Raw genomic sequence first — 22,849 nt, 5'->3', positions numbered from 1 at the left:
TAGGCTGGATCAATAGGCAAAGGCGAATTATGAGGAGACCCAAGGATTCTGCTGGTATGCTCCTAATATGAAGAGAAATGGAGGAAGACATTCTACAAGATGTTGAGCAGGTATTAATGGGTTGCAATCTGCATTATTGGAAATACTATCCAAATCAATGAGATTTTTAACATATTTGAGTAGAATATAAAGTCACAATATATTAGAAATGAACCTGGAGATCATGTAGTCCAAATCCTTCATTTTATAAATGAATCAGAAAATTTGAGAAAAGAAAGCTGTTTCAGTGGCCTTCTAGTTCAAATGATATATGAAAGGAATCCCCATTATAACATCTCAAATAAGTGGTTATATAGTCTCTTCTCAACCTCTTAAGGAGAAATAAATCATCTACCTTTTGAGGGAATTTATTCCCCTTTGGGACTGGTCATCAGGAAGCAAGTGTAAATCTGCCTTCTTGCAACTTTAATTGATGGCCCCTGGTTCATTCTGCAGGGTCAGAGAGAACAACTTTAATCCTTTTTTGGCTGCCACATTATACTGCTGACTCATATTGACTTTCATACCATGAAATACCCAAGATCTTTTTCAGAGCAACTGTTATCTAACTACAATTATTTAATTTCTGTTTATAAACTTTATTTTTTGTAACTAAATATAATATTAAAGAAATTGTGATACACAAGTCAGAAAGTTAATACATACTGAGTGACCCAAGAAGACTCAGATCACTCTCCTATTACCAATCTATCATTATTATTGTATAAATATATAATGCATAATTTATAAATACTTACAGTACCTATCTTCATAATATATATAAAATCACATATACATATTTATAAAGGGCAGGAACTTTGGAGAAATATACTTAAGGCTCAGTATGATTTAAACAAAGGGTTAACTCAGCAGAATTGATAAGACAATGGTTATCTAGTTTAGCATGTGAGTTCTCTAGTTCAGTATGATTGATTTAATCTTACAACAAATAATGATTCCCTAGGGATATAATGGTTGGTTTATACTCAATATACTGTAATGATATAATTGTAATAGAGCATATAAACTGGGGACAAACTCAGTCAGAGAGAGACTTCAAGACAAAGACCATCTTGGTGGCTCTCCTGCTTCCTCCACTGAAACTAAGACCCATTCCAGAGGACCTCCAGAACCTAGCTGAGTCCCAGACAAGGAGACAGACTGTGAAGGAGACAATAAAGACTTTTAGACTTTATCCCTGGCTAATCTCCTGGTGATTATTCTGCTGAAAACTAAGGCTGGTCCCAAGACCTCCAGAAAGCTAACCAGAACATTACACATATTGACATACTTCACTTATTTAAATTCCATGACAGTATAATATAAGTATGCATGAGATCCACCATGTCTCAGGAGCACCTAACATGTGCTAAGGAGTAAGGAAGTAAAAAAAAATTAAAATTCAGTATTTGTCCTCATAAAGCTTACAATCTAAGGGGAACAACTGATAAATGTTCAAAGGATATGAATAGACAATTTTCAAATGAAGAAATTAAAGCCACTTCTAGACATGTGACTAAATGCTCTAAATCACTATTAATTAGAGAAATGCAGATTAAGATAACTCTAAAGTACTACTTTCATACCTCTTGGTTAAGATGACAGGAAAAGACAATGATAAATAACTGGAGGAGATGTGAGAAAACTGGGACACCAACACATTGTTGATAAAGGTATGAACTGATCCAATCATTTTAGAGAATAATTTGGAACTATGCCCAAAGGACTATCAAACTTCATAATCTTTGATCCAGCAGTGTTTCTATTAGGCTTATATCCCAAAGAGATCATAAAAAGGAAAAAGAGCCCTTTTTGTAGTGGCAAGAAACTAGAAACTGAGTGGATGTTCATCAGTTGGGAAATGGCTGAATAAGTTATGGTATATCATTGTTCTGTAAGAAATAATCAGCAGGATGATTTCAGAGAAGCCTGAAGAGACTTATATGAACTGATACTAAGTAAGGTGACTAGAACCAAGATAACAGCAACAACAAAAATAGTGATGATCAACCGGAATGGATTTGGCTCTTTTCAACAATGAGGTGATTCAAGGCATTTCCAATAGACTTGTGATGGAGATGCATCCAGAGAGAGGATTACAGAGACTGAATGTGGATCACAACATAATATTTTCATCTTTTTTTTACTGTTTGCTTTTTTCTTTCTCATTTTTTTTCCTGCTTTTGGTTTGATTTTTCTTGCACAGCATGATAAATGTAGAAATACATTCAGAAGAAGTGTATATATTTAATCTACATTGGATTACTTGCTGTCCAGAGGAGGGTGGGAGGAAGAAAATTTGGAATACAAGATTTTGCAAGGGTGAATGTTAAAAACTATCTTTGCATTTACTTTGAAAAATAAGATATTATTTACAAGAAAAACAATCTAAGGGGGAAAAAAAAGCCAAGAAATATGTACAAACAAGATACATGCAATTTACATGGGAAATAATTAAAAGAGGAAAAGCACCAGAATTCTTAAAAGTTGGGTATTTTTTTCTGAAGAAGATAGGATTTTAGTGGGGATTTGAACGAAACCAGAAAACCAATAGGTAGAGATGATAAAGGAGAATATTTCAGGCATAGAAGTCAGCCAAAGAAAAAGACATTGTTGGTGGAACTATGAATGGATCCAACCATTCTAGAGAGCAGTTTGGAACTATGCTCAAAAACTTATTAAACTGTGCATACCCTTTGACCCAGCAGTGTCTCTACTGAGTTTATATCCCAAAGAGATCTTAAAGGAGGAAAAAGAGACCCACATGTGCAAAAATGTTTGTGGCAGCCCTTTTCGTAGTGGCAAGAAACTGGAAATTGAGTGGATGTCCATCAATTGGAAAATGGCTGAATAAATTGTGGCATATGAATGTTATGGAATATTATTGTTCTGTAAGAAATGATGATTTCAGAGAGACTTGAAGAGGCTTACATGAACTGATGCCAAGTGAAATGAGCAGAACCAGGAGAACATCATACACAGCAACAAGAGTATACAACGATCAATTTTGATGGACGTGGTTCTCTTCAACAATGAGATGATTCAAACCAGTTCCATTTGTTCTGTGATGAAGAGAGGACCATGGGAACAGAGTGTGGAACACAACATAGCATTCTGACTCTCTCTGTTGTTATTTGTTTGCATTTTGTGTTCTTTCTCAGTTTTTCTTTTCCTTCCTTCTTGATCTGATTCTTCTTGTGCAACAAGATAACTGTATAAATATGTATACATATATTGAATTTAACATGTATTGGAGTACCTGTCAGTTAGGGAAGGGGATGGGAAGAAGGAGGGGGAAATTTGGAACAAAAGATTTTGCAAGGGTCAGTGTAGGAAAAATTACCTATGCATATGCTTTGTAAATAAAATAATAAATTAAAAAAAAAAGAAAAAGAAAAAATGCCCGTGTGTGTTAACAGAACCAAGAGATAGAGTGCCTTATTATGTAATATCCAGAAATCCAGTGGCTCTGAATCCAAGAGTTTGTGGTAATTCTCTGGAATTTTCATTGGTCATTGTGTTGATCAGAGTTCTTATGTTTTTCAGTTGTTTGTCTTTACAATGCTGTTATGATATATTTTTTTCCTTCTAGTTCTTTTTTTTTCACTCTGCCTCAGTTCATACAAATAGATGTGATATCATCTTCCTTGGAATTCACATAGTATGATACTCTTCTTTCTTATTTATAGCTAGATTTTAAATGTGTCTGGAGAGGGGTAAGTCTTTTCTATCTCTGCCTACCTTAGTGCTAAATATGATTAGCATATGCTTACTAAATTATTAAAAACCAGCATTTAATTCATTTCCATAGAAAGGATTCTAAATTTATTCTTAAATCTTAAGGCAGCTCTAACAATCCCGGATAACATTTTTAACCTTCATTGTAAAATGAAGATTTCTAAGTAGGGTCACTGACAAAGAGAAAGCAGAAAAAAGTCAAAGCTTTATTGAAAAAGTCATTAAAAGGTTGAGTTTTAGAATGACAGTAGAATTATACAGTACTCATTAAAAATCAAAGGAGTTCATTGTTGCAAGAGATTTCAGCAGCTAGTCCAACTTAAAACAAATCCAGTAAGTGATCATTCAGCATTCACTTGAACTGGGGAGAGACCCTTCACTTATAACTTCCCTAAGAAATTTATTATGCTTTCAAACAGTTCTAATCACTGGGATCTTTTTTTTTCTTTCTGATATCAGATCTCTTTAAAATATATACCAGTTCTTTTTTTTTTTGTTTTGCAGGTTCACAGAATCACTCTTCAACATGATAGTCTAAAGACAGCTATCAGAAAATCAAATATTTACTCAGTGCTTACTATTTTAAATGCTAGAAATACAAATGCAGAAGAAAGAATGATAGTTCCTGCTTTTGAAGAGCTTTAATTCTAAAAGGGGACTATTACAGATAAAAGCAAGATGAAATGAGGGTGTTATTCTGTTGTTTTAGTCATGTCTAATTCTTCATGACCTCATGGACCATAGCATGTCAGGCTCTTCTATTCTCCACTATCTCTCAAAATCTGTCCAAGTAAATGTTCATTGTTTCCATGATACCATCTAACCATCTCATCCTCTGTGACTACCTTTTCCTTTTGCCTTTATTCTTTTCCAACATTGGGGTCATTCACACATCAAGTCCTGTCTTATTATATGGTCAAAGTATTTAAGCTTCAGCTTCAGTATTTGATCTTCTTCAACACTACAATCAAAAAGTGTCGACTTGGCTTTATGGACCAACTTTCATAGGTATACATTGCTACTGGAAAAACCAAAGCTTTGTTTGGATAGGATGTGTTTCTAAGAGTTCTTTTCTCTGGACTAAACACTTCTGTTTCTTTAACCAATCCTCATATAACACGGTCTCAAAGCCTTTTATCGATCTTGTTATCTTTCAAATAGTATCCAGTTTATCAATAGTTTTCTTTCTTTCTCCCATAGTAAACATATTAAAATATTTTTCCAATATTATGTAAATTTTTTAAATATTCATTTTTTTTTAAAAAATGCTGAATTCCAAATTCTCTCCCTTCTTTCCTTTCTTCCCTCCTCATGGAGAAGGCAAGCACACTGATATGAATTATACATGAACAGTCAAGTAATACATATTTTCCATATTAGTCATATTGCAAAAGAAAACCCAGACTCTCTCCTCCCCCCAAAAAAAAATCCTAAGAAAAATAAAGTAAAAAAAAAAAAAGTATGCTTTGATTTGCAAGATTTCATCAGTTTTTTCATTAGAAATAGACAGCATTTTCATCATAAATTCTTTGGAATTATTTTGAATCATTGTACTGCTGAGAATAAATCATTTAAAATTGGTAATTGTATAATTATTGTTACTGACTGATGCTGTTCATTTTACTTTGCATTAATTCATATAAATTTTCCTGGGTAAAATCTTTCTTAAAATGTGGCACTCAAAACTGAACACAATGCTGCAGATGAGGTAGGGCCAAGGAAGAATACAATGAGGAAATCACCACTTTATTTCTGGAAGCTGTGAATCTTAATATAGCTTGAGTTCACATTAGTTTTTTTTTTTTTTTTTTTTTTTTTTAAGGCAGGCACATTAAATGGCTGTAGATTCATAATAATAGCAAACAACTGTATGAAATGCTAAGCTGCATAAAGGGCTTTATATACATTATGTCATTTGATAACCTATAAACTTGTATGTAGAGGGCTGAAACTCTGAAAAGGTGTACTTGAATCTAAGACAGCAGAGTGCTTAAGGCTAATTACCTGCTCCGGGTAAGATAATGGTTCTATTTTAGATAATATGGTGATGTGATGGCTCTCAACAAGACTGGCTCTTGCTGAATGTGTTGTTTTGAGGTAATTAAAAGCAAAGTTTGGAGGGCTGAGGGAGAGAGATCAGAGCCTCTCTGCAACAGCAGGAGCAGGGGAGAGATTTCAGGCTCCCGACTCCAGAAACCAGGATTCATCTTTGATGCGACCTGTGGCAGCTTGCCTGCCTCTTCACTTCCCTTTCTAAAGACCAAGGACTTTGATTGATCCTGACTCTGATTGATCTTAAGGCTCTCCAGAGAGCTAGCCTGGACATTATATTTATATAGCTTTGAAATCCAGAGGTTTTTTTGTTTTTTGCCAAAATCTCCATCAAATGTATCTCCCTTTCTGAACTTAATTCTGGACTTTAAAACTGAGAACTTAATTTTTTATATGCAAATATAAAATTGCACTTTTCTCTATTAAGTTCCCTTTTATTAGATTTTTTTCAATGATCTAGCCTTTGAACTTGTTTTGGATCCTACAGTGCTGGCTATTCTCCCAGCTTTGTGTCATGTACAATTTTGATATAGATGCCTTTAACTAAATAACTGATGAAAATGGTAAACATCACAGGGTAAAACACGGATCCATGAGGTACTCTACTAGAGATACTTTGCCACATTAAAAGTATATCAACAACAACTCTTTTGAGTACTTCAAGTCAATTAGTCCTTACTTGCTCTAATGCTCTTATCTACTGTCTGGTCCACATTTATCATCTCCACAAGAATAGTATGAGATTTTTTTTTTTTTAATTATCAAAAACTTTGCAAACATTCCACTATATCCATAGAATTTCCCTTCTTGAGTTTAGTAATTTTTTTTAAAGGAAATGATTTTGGGTTGTGAAAATATAAGAAAAAATGATACCACAATCAGGGTTAATTTACTTATTCAAAACTATACCAATTAAAACCATCAAAGAATTACTTTACAGAACTAGATAAAATTATAAAGAAATTTATGTTTAGGAATAAATGATTTAGAAAATAAAAATGAGGATCAGCAAGAGTCACTTCTATACTATACTAATAATATTTCAAAGCAGCAATCATTAAAACCATTGAATTTAGGTTAAAAATATAAAAGCAGAAAGAGGGAACAGACTAAATCTGTATCAGAAATAAATGAAAGAAAAGAGATACCAATCAATTGGGGGAATGGCTGAACAAATCATGGCACATGAATGTAATGGAATATTTTAGTACAATAAAAATGTACAAATATTTCGGATACAGAGAAACAGGTAAATGATACCCATTCAAATAAGCAGAGTTAGAAAATAATATACAAAATGACCCTAACAAATCAAATATATGGAAAACACAACCACCACAAAACAAGCAAAGCTGAATATCACTAAAATATAATGAACAAATTTGGTACCAAAGAAGAAATATAACAAAGAAGCCTCTTCCCACATCAGCTCTTTTGAAGAGGTTGGGGTTCACAGGTATGAAATATTGCATGAAACATGAGATCTTGGAGGGGTAAGTTTATAATATAATTTTTACTGAAATTGGGAAATTTGTCCTTTTCAAACCTTATGGCACCATTTCCATTTTTCACAATCTTTACAATATTACAGATAGTGTCTCAGCAATCATGGCGACCTTCCTTTTTAGTACAAAGAAATGTAGTGCTTCAGGCCGGGTGATCAGAATTCAATAGGGCAAAAAAGTACTCTCAGATCATTTCCTTACTTATGCTAGATGTACTCCCACTAATCTTTTTTTTTTTTCTTTTCATTCTGTCATTTCTAGTCAAAAAAAGTCATTCTCCTTGTCAAAGAAAATGGAAATAGAATAGGAACTGAGCAGCTTGCTTCCTCTTCTCTATAATTTCTATCACTATCCTATCCACACCAAACAAAAGTCCTTGGATCTTCCTTTTTTCTGTCAAGAAAACTTTTTAAAAATACCCCTTTTGATGTCTGTAGCTTCCCATCCTCATGATTCTGAGTTGCTAGGCAATTAGTAATTGGACAATATGAACAGTATATAAAACCACTGCTCCCTATTCTCAGCCTTACTCAATATCTGCTGAGAATTTAAAACAATAAATTGCCTACCAATTCCTAGTTAGTGACTGGCCACATAAAATTTATGACTAGGTCTAGACCAAAGTACAGAGGTTCTTTCCAAGACAGTTATGTCAATAACAATCTGGAAAGGGAAGATCATTGTCAAAATCAGTTTTATAATTCAACCTCTGCAGGTACATCACTAGCTATTATATCACAGTATTCTATTCTGTAGAAAACTAATAATGTTCTTTCTCTTCACTAATATTTCTTATCCTTGCTAATTCCAAAAATTGTATCTTAAACAATGGAATAAAATCACCTTATTTAGCTGATTTTAAAATCAGTATAGCTTATATTAAAGTCAACAAGAATTTATTATTATAGATATATAAAAGTTATTTATGGCTTTGAAAAACAACACTAATCATAATGACCAACTGATAGTTGCCTCTCCTTCCCCACATATATAAATATACATACATATAGATAGATAGATATTCCATATGAATACTGCTTTATATTAAAATAAAATATACAAAATAAAAATATATAAACTCACATTTTTGCTACTTTCAGAAAACTATAATACTATTTTAATTTTACTTATTTCTCATCTGCTTTAGCCATGATTTCTGGTTCAAATGTTGGAAAAACCAAAATGATAAGTCTAATTTTCAACTAGAAAAAAACCTTCTGATTTGCACAGAATTTTATTTTTTTTCAAATTTTTGATCACACTCACATAGCCTTAGTTAAAAAAGTATATTGGCTGAACTCATCAAATTTTGGGGCACAATATAACAATCTGTAATGCCACAGCAAAACTCAACTGCATAATTATCTATTGAATTGATTAACAAGCTTTACAGTTTTGACCCTTACCTGATACAGAGACTGTATGTGTCCTTATTCCTTGCTTCTCATTGTTGGCTAGCCTGTAAAACAGAGTTTCAAATCTTTGAATGTTGTACATTCTTCACAGTCAAACAGGCTGTGAATTCATTCTAACAGGGAATGTACAGTAATTAGCAGGATTGATCTATCTTTCATGGATATGAAATTGTATAGGGAGGGATATAAAAAGGGGGAAAAATTGGATTCTACCACTCAAGGTCACCTGAGTAATTAAAACTTGAGTGTTTAGTTCTTTAAAATTAACTAAAAAAAAAACTGTAAGAGTCAGGTAAAAGTATTTAAGATTCAAACTTATATAATATTTAAATGGTACAACAATTCACAAAACTTAATTAAATATAATGTACATTTGGATTAAATGTAATAACTCTATGTAACAATATACTAACAAAGATTTAAAGCAAAATCGGAAAATTATAACTATGCTGGCTAAAATAAAATTAGAAACATTACTGAAAAGTAAGCATTTTCAAGTCTGATACATTCTTTAAATTTTAAAAAAATATGAGTTTATGTTGCCAACTTTTTATTCCAAATAGAAAAAAAAATTAAAAAAACATCTGGTTGTTTTAAATAACAATCAAAAAGGGAACAAAATTTTCTGCTTTACATAGGCTGTTAATCTTTCACATCTTAAAAAAAAATCAGAGAATGAAAATCATGAGAATTTACAACAATTTTTTAAATTAAAAAATTAAAAAAATCAATTTTAATGTTTTCCCCAGTTACACTTAAAACAACTTATTTTACATTTTTTAAAACTTTTGGGTTCCAGATTCCCTCCCTTATGCCCATCCCCAGACCCCATTAAGAAAACACATGTGAAATTATACAAAACATTTCCATAAAAGTTATGTTGTAAAAAGAAAACATGTATCTCCCACACTAATAAAAAAAAAAAACCCTCAAGAAAAATAAAGTTTAAAAAAAAGAGGGAGTATGATTCAATCTGTATTCAGACACAATCAGCTTCTTCTCTTGGTATGGATAGGATTTTTCACCATAAATTCTTCAGAGTAGTTGTGCATCATTGTACTGAGAATAGCCAAGTCATTTACAGCTGATCATCCCAGAACATTGCTATAACTTTTTATGCAGTACATTTTCACTTTGCTTGAAGTTTATGGAGGACTTTTCCAGGGTTTTTCCCCCAAGATTATTCTGTTCATCATTTCCCACAGAACAACAATATTCCATGAAAAACATACACTACAATTTATTCAGCCATTCCCAAATAATGGGCATCTCCTTAATTTCCAATTGCTTGCCCTGAGAAGAGAGCTGCTATAAATAGTTTTGTATATGGAGGTCCTTTTCCCTCCCTTCTAAAAATCTCTTTTGATATTCATGGCTATGTGGCATTGTTAGATCAAAGGATATACATTAATTTATAGTCCTTTGGGCAAAGAGCATATCTTTTGATAATTTATGAGTTGGGACATGGTTCTTATTTTTTAGAAATTTGACTTAGTTCCCTCTATGTTTGAGAAATAAAACCACTTTGGAGAAACTTGCTTCAAAATTCTTTTTACAATTATTATTGCTAATTTTATTTGTCCCCATTTATTTTGCTGCAGAGTAAAATAGATTTCTATACTCATAGTGAGTATGTATGTTATTTCCTCTTTGAGTTTTCTAATGAGAGTTAAGATTCATTCACTCTCCCTCTACTCTCCCTCTTTTTTTTTCCCACTGTAACACAATGGCAATTCAAACATTTATTAATATTCTAAATCATTGTTTTCTTTTGAAATGAGGGAAACCAAATTGGATTAATAGTCTTCAATTGCATGATGAAATCTGAACTATAAAAAGGAAATGTTTCCAGATGTATACCAATGATGCTGAAAACCTCATTGCTAGATTTGTACATAATTTGCATAATTTTTTTAAAAAACATGCATTTGTTATATTACTGAATGTATATGAGAAGGAATGGATTGGGAGAAAAGTACATGATTTTAAAGCATTTACTGAAATATTCAACAGAAGCTATCCCCAAACAAATTAACCTGTGGCCACATTTTTTTAAAAAACAAAAAATTATAAAACAACAACAACAACAACAACAACAAAAAACACCAAAAAACAACCAAATCCTAGACTTCAAGTAATTTCATTTTGCAGAAAAAACTGTGGAGTCAGATGAATTGAGACTGAATCTTGGTTCCCAATTTATTATTGTTTTGGGGCAAATCATGTAATTTCAGCTTCCTCATCTGTAAAATGAGATGGGTTTGGAATGGATGACTTTTATTGCCTATATTATATTTTCAAACCATCCATTCAATAGTAATAGAATTTTAAGGTTTATTAAATGCATTGCTCATAACAATCTTGTGGAGGTATTATACACATATTATTATCCCATTCTACAGATAAGGAAACTGAAGTTCAGAGAGTTAAGTGTCACAGTGCTATTATATTGTATCTCTTGAAAGGTATATTTAACTAAGGTTAGACTCTAAAACAGGATATCTAAGTTCAAACCCTAGCTCAGATATTGACTAGTAATGGTGGATGAATCACAACCTCCAAGTTTCAGTTTTCTCATCTGTGATTGGCCCCATGATGTTTAACATGTTAACTGTTTTATCAGTGACTTGGCTAGCACATTTATCAAATTCTACAAAATTTCAAGCAATAAGGAGATTATACTGTACTCTACCTGCTCAGTCCTCATCTAGAGGGTTGTACAGGATTCTGGAGGGCACAGTTTAAGAACATGGTAAGAAATAAGACCATGGAGAGTATGCAGTGGGACGACAAGGAGGGGAAAGGCCTTCTGTGTTTGCTTTGTGAAGATCAATGAGGGAATTGGAATTGGAAGAGCAGGGTAGGAAAGGGATAATATCGACAAAGAAAGAGCACTTGTTAGGAGCTCACTATGTGACAGATACTATGTTGCCTTCAAGTATCTGAAAGGCTGTCCAGGAGAAGGGAGGTTAGACTTGTGCTTCATCATGTAAAACTACAAACAATGGGTAGGAGTTTCAAAGAGACAAATTCAGATTTTACATCATAGATAATTTCCTAACTATTAGAAGGGTCCCTGGTACTTGAAAACTTAAAAAAAAAAAAAAAAAAAAAAGTGATTTGGAGAAATCACTATGTCTCTCTTCTAGTCATTTGCTGGGTGTATCCAGATTCTTTTCAAGCTTCTCTTCTCTCCTCAGTTCCTATTGATCCAGTTATTTCTGTGTAATTTAGTGATCTTAAACATGCAGTCCACAAACATTCCTGAGTGTGACCCAAACTAGATTAATATGTAGTTCTTATCTGATTGTAATATGTTGATATAATAATAAAAAAAGATATACTAAAAGATGTGTGTTTTTCTAAGTCAATATGTGGGCTACACAGATCATAAGGCATGTTTAGTGGCCTGTATTTCTATTTGAGTTTGATGACATAGCTATGAAGGACATTCAATTCTTTATATCCAACACTAGTCCCTTTGGAGCTTTCATCTTGTACTTATTACCTGTTAGTTTCTTACTAAGTGCTAATGAGATAATGAGATATTAGGTTCTTACTAAGTGCTAAGTCGGTACTTAACAATTCTCTAGTTCCAGCCTTTCCTGGTAGTTTGACTTGTGAATTCCTAAGGAAGAGCTTGTGTGCTTGGAAGGAGCAAGCTCATTGGTTGAAGTGATTCTTCCCAGAAACCCTTGCATTATCCCATGCTCATTTTCTGGGAGGATAAAAAGAGGCAACATTGGGCCTGGAGAAGCAGTCTGGACTGGGGAAGGACAAGAGCTGGAGGAGATTCAGAGCCAGGATTTAGGAAGAAGAAGAGGCTGGCTGGAGGCTTCAGAAGCCTCCCAAGAAACCTGCTCATAGAGGAAAAGATTATACAGAAAAGAAACCTCCTCCCAAAGAAAGATCACAACTGAGAGACGATCAGAACTTTACAATTACCTACATTAGATATTTTTCAATTAGATATCCTTGAGGCTTTTTTAACTCAGAATATCGAAAGAGGAACTCAGTATCTTTCCTACTAACTACACACTTGTTCCTAATTCCTCTATTTTTCTAGCTATAGTGGCTTGCCAACTCAATCATTCTTTATTCCTTTCATTTCCTCTCATCCCATATGCAAATAAAAAAAAATGAAAACGCATATTTGAAGTCTTTGCTAAACACTAAACATTGTGGACACAAACAGAAAGATATTTCTTTCTCTCAAAGGATTTCATGTAATGGAGAGGAGTAGAAATATAATACATATAGCAGAGTTCATCAAGGGTAGGTGCAATAGCCTGATAACTCTAAGGAATTAGGAGCAGGGTGGACAGAAAGGCCCAGGAGTAAAGAGCACAGCTTCTTAACCTGTGGTTCATAGCATCATATAGGGTCTTGTGAAATTATGATTTATTATCAGTAAATGTCTGGTTTGTATACCTATTTTATATACCTACATATCCAAGTTGTGTAAAAATTTCTCAGGTAAAAAGAGGTCAAAATTGTCAAAATGTTTAAGAAGCCCTGGTCTAGAGGACATAATGAAAGAAAAAAAAATGGTAAGGCCCAGGTAAGTTTCCATCTTACTGGGAGTATAATATGGGTTCATTCCCTGAACATTTTAGCAGTAGAGGAACAACATCTACTGCATAGAGGAAGGATATGGAGGGGTCAGAGTAGAGCCGAGCACTGGAATGGAACAGGAGCTGCTGAATTCTGTGATTATAAAAATAAAAGTAATTTTGAGGTGATCTTATGCTATGATTTTGGAAGAGAAGGAGTGATGAGTGTAGCACCACAGGGAGCAAGAACATTTTTTTGAGACAGTGTGGCTAGGAGCCCAAATTATAGTTTGGGGCAGGAAAGGAGTCCCCAAGATTGAGCTCCTAGACACAATTCAGAAAATAACAGTAAGGAGAACCTGCTGCTTAGGGCAACATTACCCACAGCTCAGGATTAAAATCTTATTACAATAATAAGCTGCTGAAAATAAAAGAAAATAAAAATAAAAATGATTAAGCCAAAAAAAAATCACTTCTACCCCAAAGAGTAAAATCTAATGGTTACAACCCATAAAAGTTTTTGGAAGAACTTAAAAAGAAATTCAAATATCAAATATAAGAAAAAAATTAGGAGAAAAAAGTAATCCAAGAAAATTAGAAAAAAAAGAAAGCTGACCAATTGGAAAAAGGTACAAAATATTAAGGAAGAAAATTTGTCCTGGAAACCTAGAATTGGGCAAGAGAATAATAAAACTAGAAAAAATAGAAAAGAATCTGAAATATCTCATTAAAATAAAAACATCTAATTTGAAGAACAGATCAAAGACAGACAATATAAAAATTTTTGGACTACATGAAAAATATGATCAAAAAAACCAATCTGGATACAATATTACAAGAAATTATTAAAGAAAACTATCTGAAATCTAGAACAAGCGGGAAAGTAGAAATAGGAAAAAAAATCTTTTATATTAAAGTTTTAAGATAAGGTCTTGATATCTATGGTATCTATAACTAAGAGCCATCTATATCTATATGTAGATAGAAATGTAGCTATGACCAAAGGCCAGAAACAAAAGATTGAAACAAAAAGTTCTCAAAAAACAAAAGTGATAAACTACTAGTCAAGTGAAAGAATGCTGCAAGAAAACTAATAATAAAAGAAATGCAAATCAAAGCAATCCAGGTTTCACTTCCCACCACAGACATTAGGAAGTGTGACAAAAGAAGGGAAAAGTAAGTGTGGGAGATCATGAGAAGATATGATGTTGGTAAAGGTGTAAATCAACATTAATTACATTTTTGGAAAGCAATCTAGAATTATGAAAAATGTTGACACATGCCGATATATTTATAGCAACTTTTTTTTTTTTTTTTGGGTGATAGCAAAGAATGGGAAACAAAGCAGATGTTGTCCATGGACTGGGAAACATAGGTGTGATACCTATTTTCAGACTTTTTCCATGTATCAATTAGTTTTGCTGGATCTTTTTTCCTACAAAATATAGTATTGTTATATGGGATGATTTTTGGAAGAAAACTGGAGTGATATTGGAAAAAATTCAAATAATATTAAAACCAAAAGATATTCATAAAATTATTTTTTTAAACCTTAAGAGAAAAAAGAGAGCATCTATTGCCTTTGGTATAATCAATTCACTTGGCCTAAATTGAATCACAATATACAAATGAGTGCTGAAAGAACTTTCAAATAAGACTGCAGAATCATTGTAATAAGTGAAAAATTTAGGATATTAGGGAGAAGTACTATAGGATTAGAAAGTATAAATAATATTTTTAACTTTTTAATAATTTTTTTAAAGGAAGAATATGAGTTCTATAAATCAGAAGACAGTGAGCTTAACTTCAATTTTTTGAAAAATGTATTATCAGTCAACATCTAGAAAAGGACATGATGATTGCAAATAGTATATTTTCATTTGAAACTCAAACAATGGTTGCAAAAAAAGAACATTCATTAATGATTTAATGTTAACTTGAAACGTCTTCAGAGGAATATCTTACTCATTCATGCTTGGTCCTTTATTGTATATTTATTTCTGCATTCATTCAATTATTTATTTTGAAATTAAGTTTCCTGATTTTGCCCAAAATTTTTTAAGTTCATTGGCCACTTCTAGACCAGATACAAGTGTGGATGGGCACAGAAGCTTTGATATGTCTGATTTTCCCTCTCTTTTGGCAGCTTGCTTGCTTCACATTCCCTCATGCTCACTATATTGGCACTGCATTTAGTGTAAATACCAGCTCAGCTTTAGCCTTCATGACGCTAAAAACTCTCAAGCTCAAGCATTCCATCAACCTCCAACTCTCCCAGAAGCAGAATTTACAGGAATGCAAGCATCAATATAAAGAGTACTCCATATTATTTAACATTGTATTGCATGACTTGTACCAAGGCAGGGAAGTTATACTTGTCAAATTTTCAGATGATTCTAGGCCAAACTGAAACACATTTAATAAAGATAAATCCAAAATCCTAAGTTGTATCAAAAAATATCAATTTCAAAAGTACAAGATGGATAAGTCATAGCTAGAGGACAGATATTTTTAAAAAGATGTGGAGGTTTTAATAGATTGCAAACTCCATGTAAAAGGATAATATTATATAAATCCAATACTTGTTGAATAGAACATCATGGTTCAAACTATACTTTACTCTGACAGTTGTCAACAGAGGAAAAACTGGAAATAGGAAAATCAATATTGTGGCTTTTGCAATAGTCTAGGCAAGAAGAAATTCTGAGGTAAAGTCGGTGGGAGGGAAGATATGAATATGACAGATACTGTAGAGTTGGAAATGAAAAGACTTGGTAACTACAATACAAAGATGAAATATAAGGGACAGTGGATTATTAAGGATTGCTCTAAGGTTGGAAACTTGGGCAAGTTAAAGGATGAATATATTTTCTTTCTAGAAAGAGGAACGTTTGGGACATGAGTAAGTTGAAAAAAAGAAAATGCATTCTATTTTGGACATGATGGTTTTAGTGTGCTTAAAACCATACCTTGTAGGGATTAAAAAAAAAAAGGTTTAGTCCATCATTTTTATGCCAATTATAGACCCTGAAAAACCATAAATAAATGACTGAAATAGTACTTACTTTGGTATTGATGGTAAAGCTCGTTCACCTTCTGCAAAACAAAAACAAGCAAATAAAGTAAGAGGTAAGTACAGAAAATATCTTTTTAAATTTTTTTTCTGACAAAGATCAACTTTTAATGCCTACAATGCTACAAGGTAACGTTATCTGTATGCCAAATTATTTACTTTGGGCTATTCTACTCTTATGGTCAACTTTCATAGCTCCTTAATTTTAACTGTTTAGTTTTATATTACTTTGAAAGTGCACTTAATTCAAAGGGACAAAGCAAAAAACAGTAAAATTAATTACAAACAGGTTCTATTTCTATAAATGTACAATATACAAATAACATTTATTTGACAATTTGATACTCATAAAATAATTTTTTCCAAAATAATTATATAAAGCAAATAATGCAAAAACCTAAAATCCCATGTGTTCTAAAATTTGAAAAAAAAGTTTTCTTTTTGGAAAAAAAAAAAAAACAGTTTATTGTTTCCACTCAATATTTAGTGATTCTTCTAATCTAGGCAAATAAATATTGTGATAAAGAAAAAAAATAGTCTGGCTATGCAAGATCAACAAAGCAGGATAATATTGCTGAGATTATATGCTAGCAATCACTGGATGTACAACTCAAATGTGATTTGGTAAAAATAATTTACTTATATATAAGTAGAAACCTAGTAATAGTACTAATTGATACATTTGCCACAAAAGAAACTTGCCAACAGAGTAAACATGACCTTTTGATATAAAAACAAAATAATGGGATTTACTTATATCAATAGCTTTCTAATATAATTTTCTCACTTAGGACAAATACTGTCAAAACCTTTCCAAAAAAATTTTACTAAGAATTGGCCAGGTAGCATGAATTATCCTTAGGAAACATAATGGTTTTACATTCACTAAGTGGTGAGATGCCTTGAATTAAGCATTGCTTCTATGCTAGCAACAACAGAAAGGTGATTTATTTCTATTTAAGTGTCATCCCTAGATTCTTTCCTCAATAAGAGATTAATGCAGTATATTTTTTTTACAGTTTTATACATTAAAGGAATTCAAGAACTCATTTCCCTCAGTGAGAAAAAAAGGTATAAATGGTTCATATTTAATGAGTATTCACTAAACATTAAGCAAAATCAGTAATGATGGATACACCATTTTGAAATAGTTCTTAAGTAATTTAATCAAAACATGTTTGCTTATAGCAATTAAACTAAACGCATCCTAAAGCTCCTTATTCCAGTTAACTGTTCTGCTTGACCCAAGTTCCTTCACATTTAATCTAGTCCTTCATATAGAGGCCAGAGGGTTTTTCCATACGCACAAATCCTAACATGGTACTGGCACTTTCCTATTCAATAAACTCCAGGGGCTCCTGAATGCCTCTGGGGCAAAATATGAACTTTAGTGTTTGGCTTTTAAAGTCTTTCACAACCTGGCTACTATCTGCATTCCTAGTTTTATTACTCCTTTCCCATGTTTTATAGTCCAACCACATTAGTCTTTTTACTATTCCTCACACATAGCAGTCATTCTTCCATTTTCGTGCCTGTCCCTAATCCTTGGAATGTTCTCTGTCTCATAGAATCCCATATTTCCTTCAAGATTGAGATCAAGCATTGCCTGCACCAAAACCTTTTCTAATTCTCCCAAATGCCAAGTACCACTGTAAATGTTGTATATTGTATATATGTTATCTAACCTGATGGAAATTAAGCACTTTGAGAACAGTAAACATTTCAGTGATCTATCTTTGGCAGTGATATAGTTCCTGGCACATAGTTGATGCCTAACACACTTTTTAAAAAAGAGAATAAAAAGGATGACCAAACCTATTATCAACAGTTACATAGTAACGATTCTACCTATACCATCCTTTCCAACAAACGGCACTTTTTTCATTCTAAACTTTACCTTCTTTCTATTAGTTCAAACATGGTGAAGTCTCTCCAGTCTTTTAAAAAAACCAAACTTTTATTAGATACTATCATCCTTACAAACTGTCATTATATATCTCTTCTCTTCTTCAGCCAAACTTCTTAATAAAGCTGTCAACGTTTCATACTCTTTGTCCAGCTACAACTATCTCCTTTGCTGGATCTTCATCCATGTCATGTTCTCTAATTTGGTATATATATATATATATATATATATATATATATATATATATATATATATATATATATATATATATATATATATATATATATGCATAAGCATCTGTAACACTAGAGCTAGTCTCACACCAAGCAAAGTCCTTTGGATATTGTAATGTTCTTGTTGGTTTTCTGGAGATCTCTGGGGCAGCCTTTGTTTAAATTCAGTAATCACCACGAGAATAGCCAGGTGTTAAAGTCCAAATCCTTTATTATCTCCTTCACAATTTAGTTTCCTTGCCTGCAGCCTGGGGCCAGCTTTCTGGAGAGCCTTTCAGACCCACCTTGGTCTCTGCGGGAAGTGCAGGAGGCCAGCCACCACAGTGCTGTGAGTGAAGGGAGGGCTTATGCTTCAGCCTGCAGCCACCACAAAGGTGGACAGATGGAATGAATGGTTGGAATCTGTCTCTCAGTCCCACCCTGGCTGAGTAATGTCCCAGTTTATATACTCTATTATAATTACATTATCATAGGTGGGATTCTTATAGAACTATATTAAGTACTAAGTACATGTACTGAACTAGAGAACTATTAATCACCATGCTAAACTCTTCATCCAGTGGGCATTTCAAATATAACACATTTCAAATGGCAGTCATTATTCCTCCCTCCCCTGAATTCTCTCTTCTGAATTCCCCATCCTGTTAGGTGGACTCTCATTGCCATAGCATCTGCCACAGGATCAAGGTCATAGCATGAGTGATATCCTTGACACCTTACTCTAACTCATACTCTACAACCATCTTTCCATGCATCTATCACAACCGTGATTCACAGGATCTTATTATCTAAAATCTGCTTAAACTAGTCTCCCTGCCTAAAATCTTTCTTTCCTCCAAACACAGCCAAGGATTTACCTAAAGTTAGGTCTGACCATTTTATCAGTCTGCTCAATAAACTCCAATATCTTCCTATTAAATATAAAATTCTGTTTGGCACTAAAGCTCTTTATCATTCTGCCTTCTTACTAGTCCTGACTTCTTACATGTTATTCTGTGTCATATATTCTTAAATCGAACCATATTGTTCTACTTGCAGTTAGTCCTAAAACATAATATGCCAACAGGCCATCTTCAATCTCTTTTCCTTTACGCTGTCTGTCCATTATTCCTGGAATACTCTGCCTCCTCACCACTATGTTTCCTTGGCTTTAATCAAGATTTAGTTCAGATTCTAACTTCTTACAAAATTCCTTTCCAAATACTTCCTGTTATTCAATGCCTTCTCCTCTAAGAGTGCTTCTCATTCATTTCCTTTACATGCTTTCCCCCCATTAGAATGCAACCTCTTTAATAGCAAGGCCTGCTTTTGTCTGTCTTTGTATCTTTAGGACTAAACAAAGATGCTGGCCCATAGCAGGTACTTAATAAAAGTTTGCTGACTGAAATGTTAATGAGATACAGAAGAAGGATATTTTAGCTGAATTTCAGAGTCTGAGTTATGAACAATAAAAATGAAAAGATAGGTTAGGCTAGGTTGTTTCAGATTTTAAAAGCTAAATAGAACTTTATTTTTATATATTTTCCAACAGCCAATAGGATACCAGTGAAATTGGCTGAATAGTAAGCCACATGGTTAGAACTACACTTAAGGAAACTCCCTTAGTTACAGTGTGTAGAATGAAGATAACTGGGGTGAGACTTTAGGCAAGAAGAATGACCAAGAGTCTGTTGTAATAGTTGAAAGTAGAAGTGAGAAAAGCCTGAATTAAGGCAATAGATATGGGAATATCTTGAAAGAGCAATATATATGGGAATATCTCGAAAGGGCAATATGTGACCCTTATAGGAAATTCAGAAAACAAGTAATACCAACAATTTTCTCCATTGTTTACTGAGGGAGGAACTAAGATTCAGAAGGGAAGTTGCTGGCCAAGGTCACAAGACTAGTAAGCATTTCAACAAGCAGGACTGAAGAGATTTGATTCTAAGTTCAATGATCTTGACAGTATTCAATAAAATGGAATACTTATCTAATTTAATGTCATTTTGAAGTTCCAATTTACACAGTAAATTCTAGGAGGCTCAACACATTTGCTTAAAATATGCACCAAGGCACTCTCTCTATCTTTAACAGGGAATCTTGAGCTTCAAAGTTAACTCAGGTCAACAGCAGAGCCCACAGAGGTAAAGCCTTTTTGATCTCATTTGGATTTTAATCTTTACTATGAAAACATCTTTTATCTACAAGTCAAATGTAAAATGAGAACATGAATTGGTAAAGAAAAAAAAAAAAGGTAAGTACTTATTAGTTAGTATTTGCCAGGCATTTTGCTAAATCAGATAATGTTTTGAAAGGAGATGACATGGTTTGGAACTAGCAGCCAAGAATTATATTTATGCTGATTTCTTAATGGGGTTACTGAGACAATGAAATAATGAATGCAAAAATATTCTGAAAACCATAAATCATTATTCACACATACATATTTCTCCACTCCATTCCATTCAAGCTAGATGCCTTCTTTTTCTTTAGAAAAAAGAATCAGACCAATAGTATACTAAAAAGTATAGATAGTTACATACAACTAGCCCCTCTATCCATTCCACACTTTTCAACTCACCTCCTGGATGTATATAACATAGTTAAACATACAACATATACACACATGTATATGTGCATACACATACACCTATTTAGGTAGGCATAAATGTGAGTCTGTGCGCATAAAATAAATATAAATAAAGTTATTTACAAGGAATTATAAACTGGGAAGAATTAGGCAAGACTTCTTTTAGGAAGCAATACTAGAACCTTGAAGAAAGGAAGAGATTCTAAGAAATGAATCTCTTCCTTTCTTCAAGATTCTAATATTTCTAGGAAGTCAAGATGAGAAGGAAGAATGTTTCAGGAGGGATAACGTATGCAAAGGCATGGAGGTGGATATAATGTTAAGTAATGAATTAAGAACATCTAGTAGGTAAGTTTAGCTGGAATTCAGGGAGCATGAAGGATAATGTGAGATCTGTCTGAAGAGATAAACTGAAGCCAGACTAGAAAACTTTATGCACCAAATAGGAATTCTTATTTTATCCTAAGGCCATAAAGGAGGCAGAAAAAGGAACAAAGAATGGAAAAATGTGAATGAAATTAGGGATCAGAAAATAGAAGGGACTCCTAAAGTTATCATAGACAGAAGGAGGTGATAGAGTTAACTAAGAACTAGAAATAGGTGAACTAAGAAATAGAAATAGGTGGGAATACAAAAGAAGAAGTACCTATGAGCCATCATCCTATGTGAAATTTCATGCCCTGATATACTGTCAGGAGAAAAGTAACGTAAAATTAGTTATTGAAGGAGAATAACAACTCCCATTTCTATAGTACTCTTAGTAAATGAAACATGTTTCTTAAAACAATCTAAAATCCTAGAATAGAAATTACTTTAAAATTAGTTAATTACAATAATTCTAGCTCTAATAAAAGGTTTAAATACAGACCTTTTATATATATATATATATATATATATATATATTTATATATATATATATATAATAACATTACAGAAAATGTATTAAATTGGTACATCAAAACACAGAGCTCTCTGAAGAATAAGAATCACCAGTTACTCTCTTGATATTTCTTTCAGTTGCCTGTATTATACTCATCAAATCCTTATTTACTACATAGAATAAAAAAATTATTTTCTTCACAACTTTAACATCTCCTCAATCTTCCTCATGTGTCAAGTATTTGTATGTCCTTTGTAGATAAAGAATACTAGCTAAAGCTATGTTGATTTATGGCTTCCAAATTTTGTACCTTACTAGGCATCTTTTAAAAGGCTAAAATCTACTTAAAATCTGCTGGCACAATTAAAACAAAGAAAAATAAGTAACAAAACAGATGTGGCACTGTACCTTTCTGAGGTCTAATGATAAAAGATTGTGTGGCTCCATTAACTAGTCGGCAATATCCATCTATTAAGTCAGCCATATTCTCTGCAATGGTTAAAGATGGGGCTGTCACTGTGAGAGGCTAAAGGAGAGAAAAGAGACATTATTGTTGTTATCCATACTCAAAGGAACAGCTGTGCCATGACATCAGAATTCAGTAAAAATTTAAAACCAGAGTAGAAGCAGTGGTCAAACAAAACATATTAGAATAAGTGAATGAAAAAGGAAGTATGACATTTAAGTACACAATTCCTGAATGTGTAGTAGGAGAAATAAAATAAAAACTGATTTGTTTAAATATAGAACCATTTCTTAAAGTAAATGTCAGAAAACCCTTTTTCTTATCCAGAATGTACACAAATATAAAGGAAAGATAATAAATGAAATGCTCCAAGTTCTAAATTAAAAAAAAATTCAAACAACTTGGAGAAAGGCAAAC

The 22,849-nt window shown here is 32.8% G+C and overlaps 1 protein-coding gene across 14 annotated transcripts in view; it reads right to left on the bottom strand.

The window, feature by feature from the left end:
- PTK2 (protein tyrosine kinase 2) overlaps positions 1–22,849 on the bottom strand; it is a 380,904-nt gene that overhangs the window by 125,249 nt on the left and 232,806 nt on the right. For 12 of the 14 annotated variants that reach the window (XM_074264715.1, XM_074264671.1, XM_074264680.1 and 9 more), the window contains 3 exons: positions 22,375–22,492; positions 16,368–16,398; positions 8,741–8,793 (listed from right to left, as the gene is read on the bottom strand). In XM_074264715.1, the coding sequence (XP_074120816.1) occupies positions 8,741–8,793; positions 16,368–16,398; positions 22,375–22,492 (202 nt within the window). Of the gene's footprint in view, positions 1–394; positions 417–8,740; positions 8,794–16,367; positions 16,399–22,374; positions 22,493–22,849 lie in introns of those variants that run through there. The other 2 variants (XM_074264707.1, XM_074264708.1) reach the window with 1 other exon arrangement.

This window comes from Sminthopsis crassicaudata, chromosome 1 (genome assembly GCF_048593235.1).
Source record: "Sminthopsis crassicaudata isolate SCR6 chromosome 1, ASM4859323v1, whole genome shotgun sequence".
In the NCBI taxonomy this organism is placed as follows: Eukaryota; Metazoa; Chordata; class Mammalia; order Dasyuromorphia; family Dasyuridae; genus Sminthopsis; species Sminthopsis crassicaudata.
This window is presented reverse-complemented; position numbering and strand designations above follow the sequence as displayed.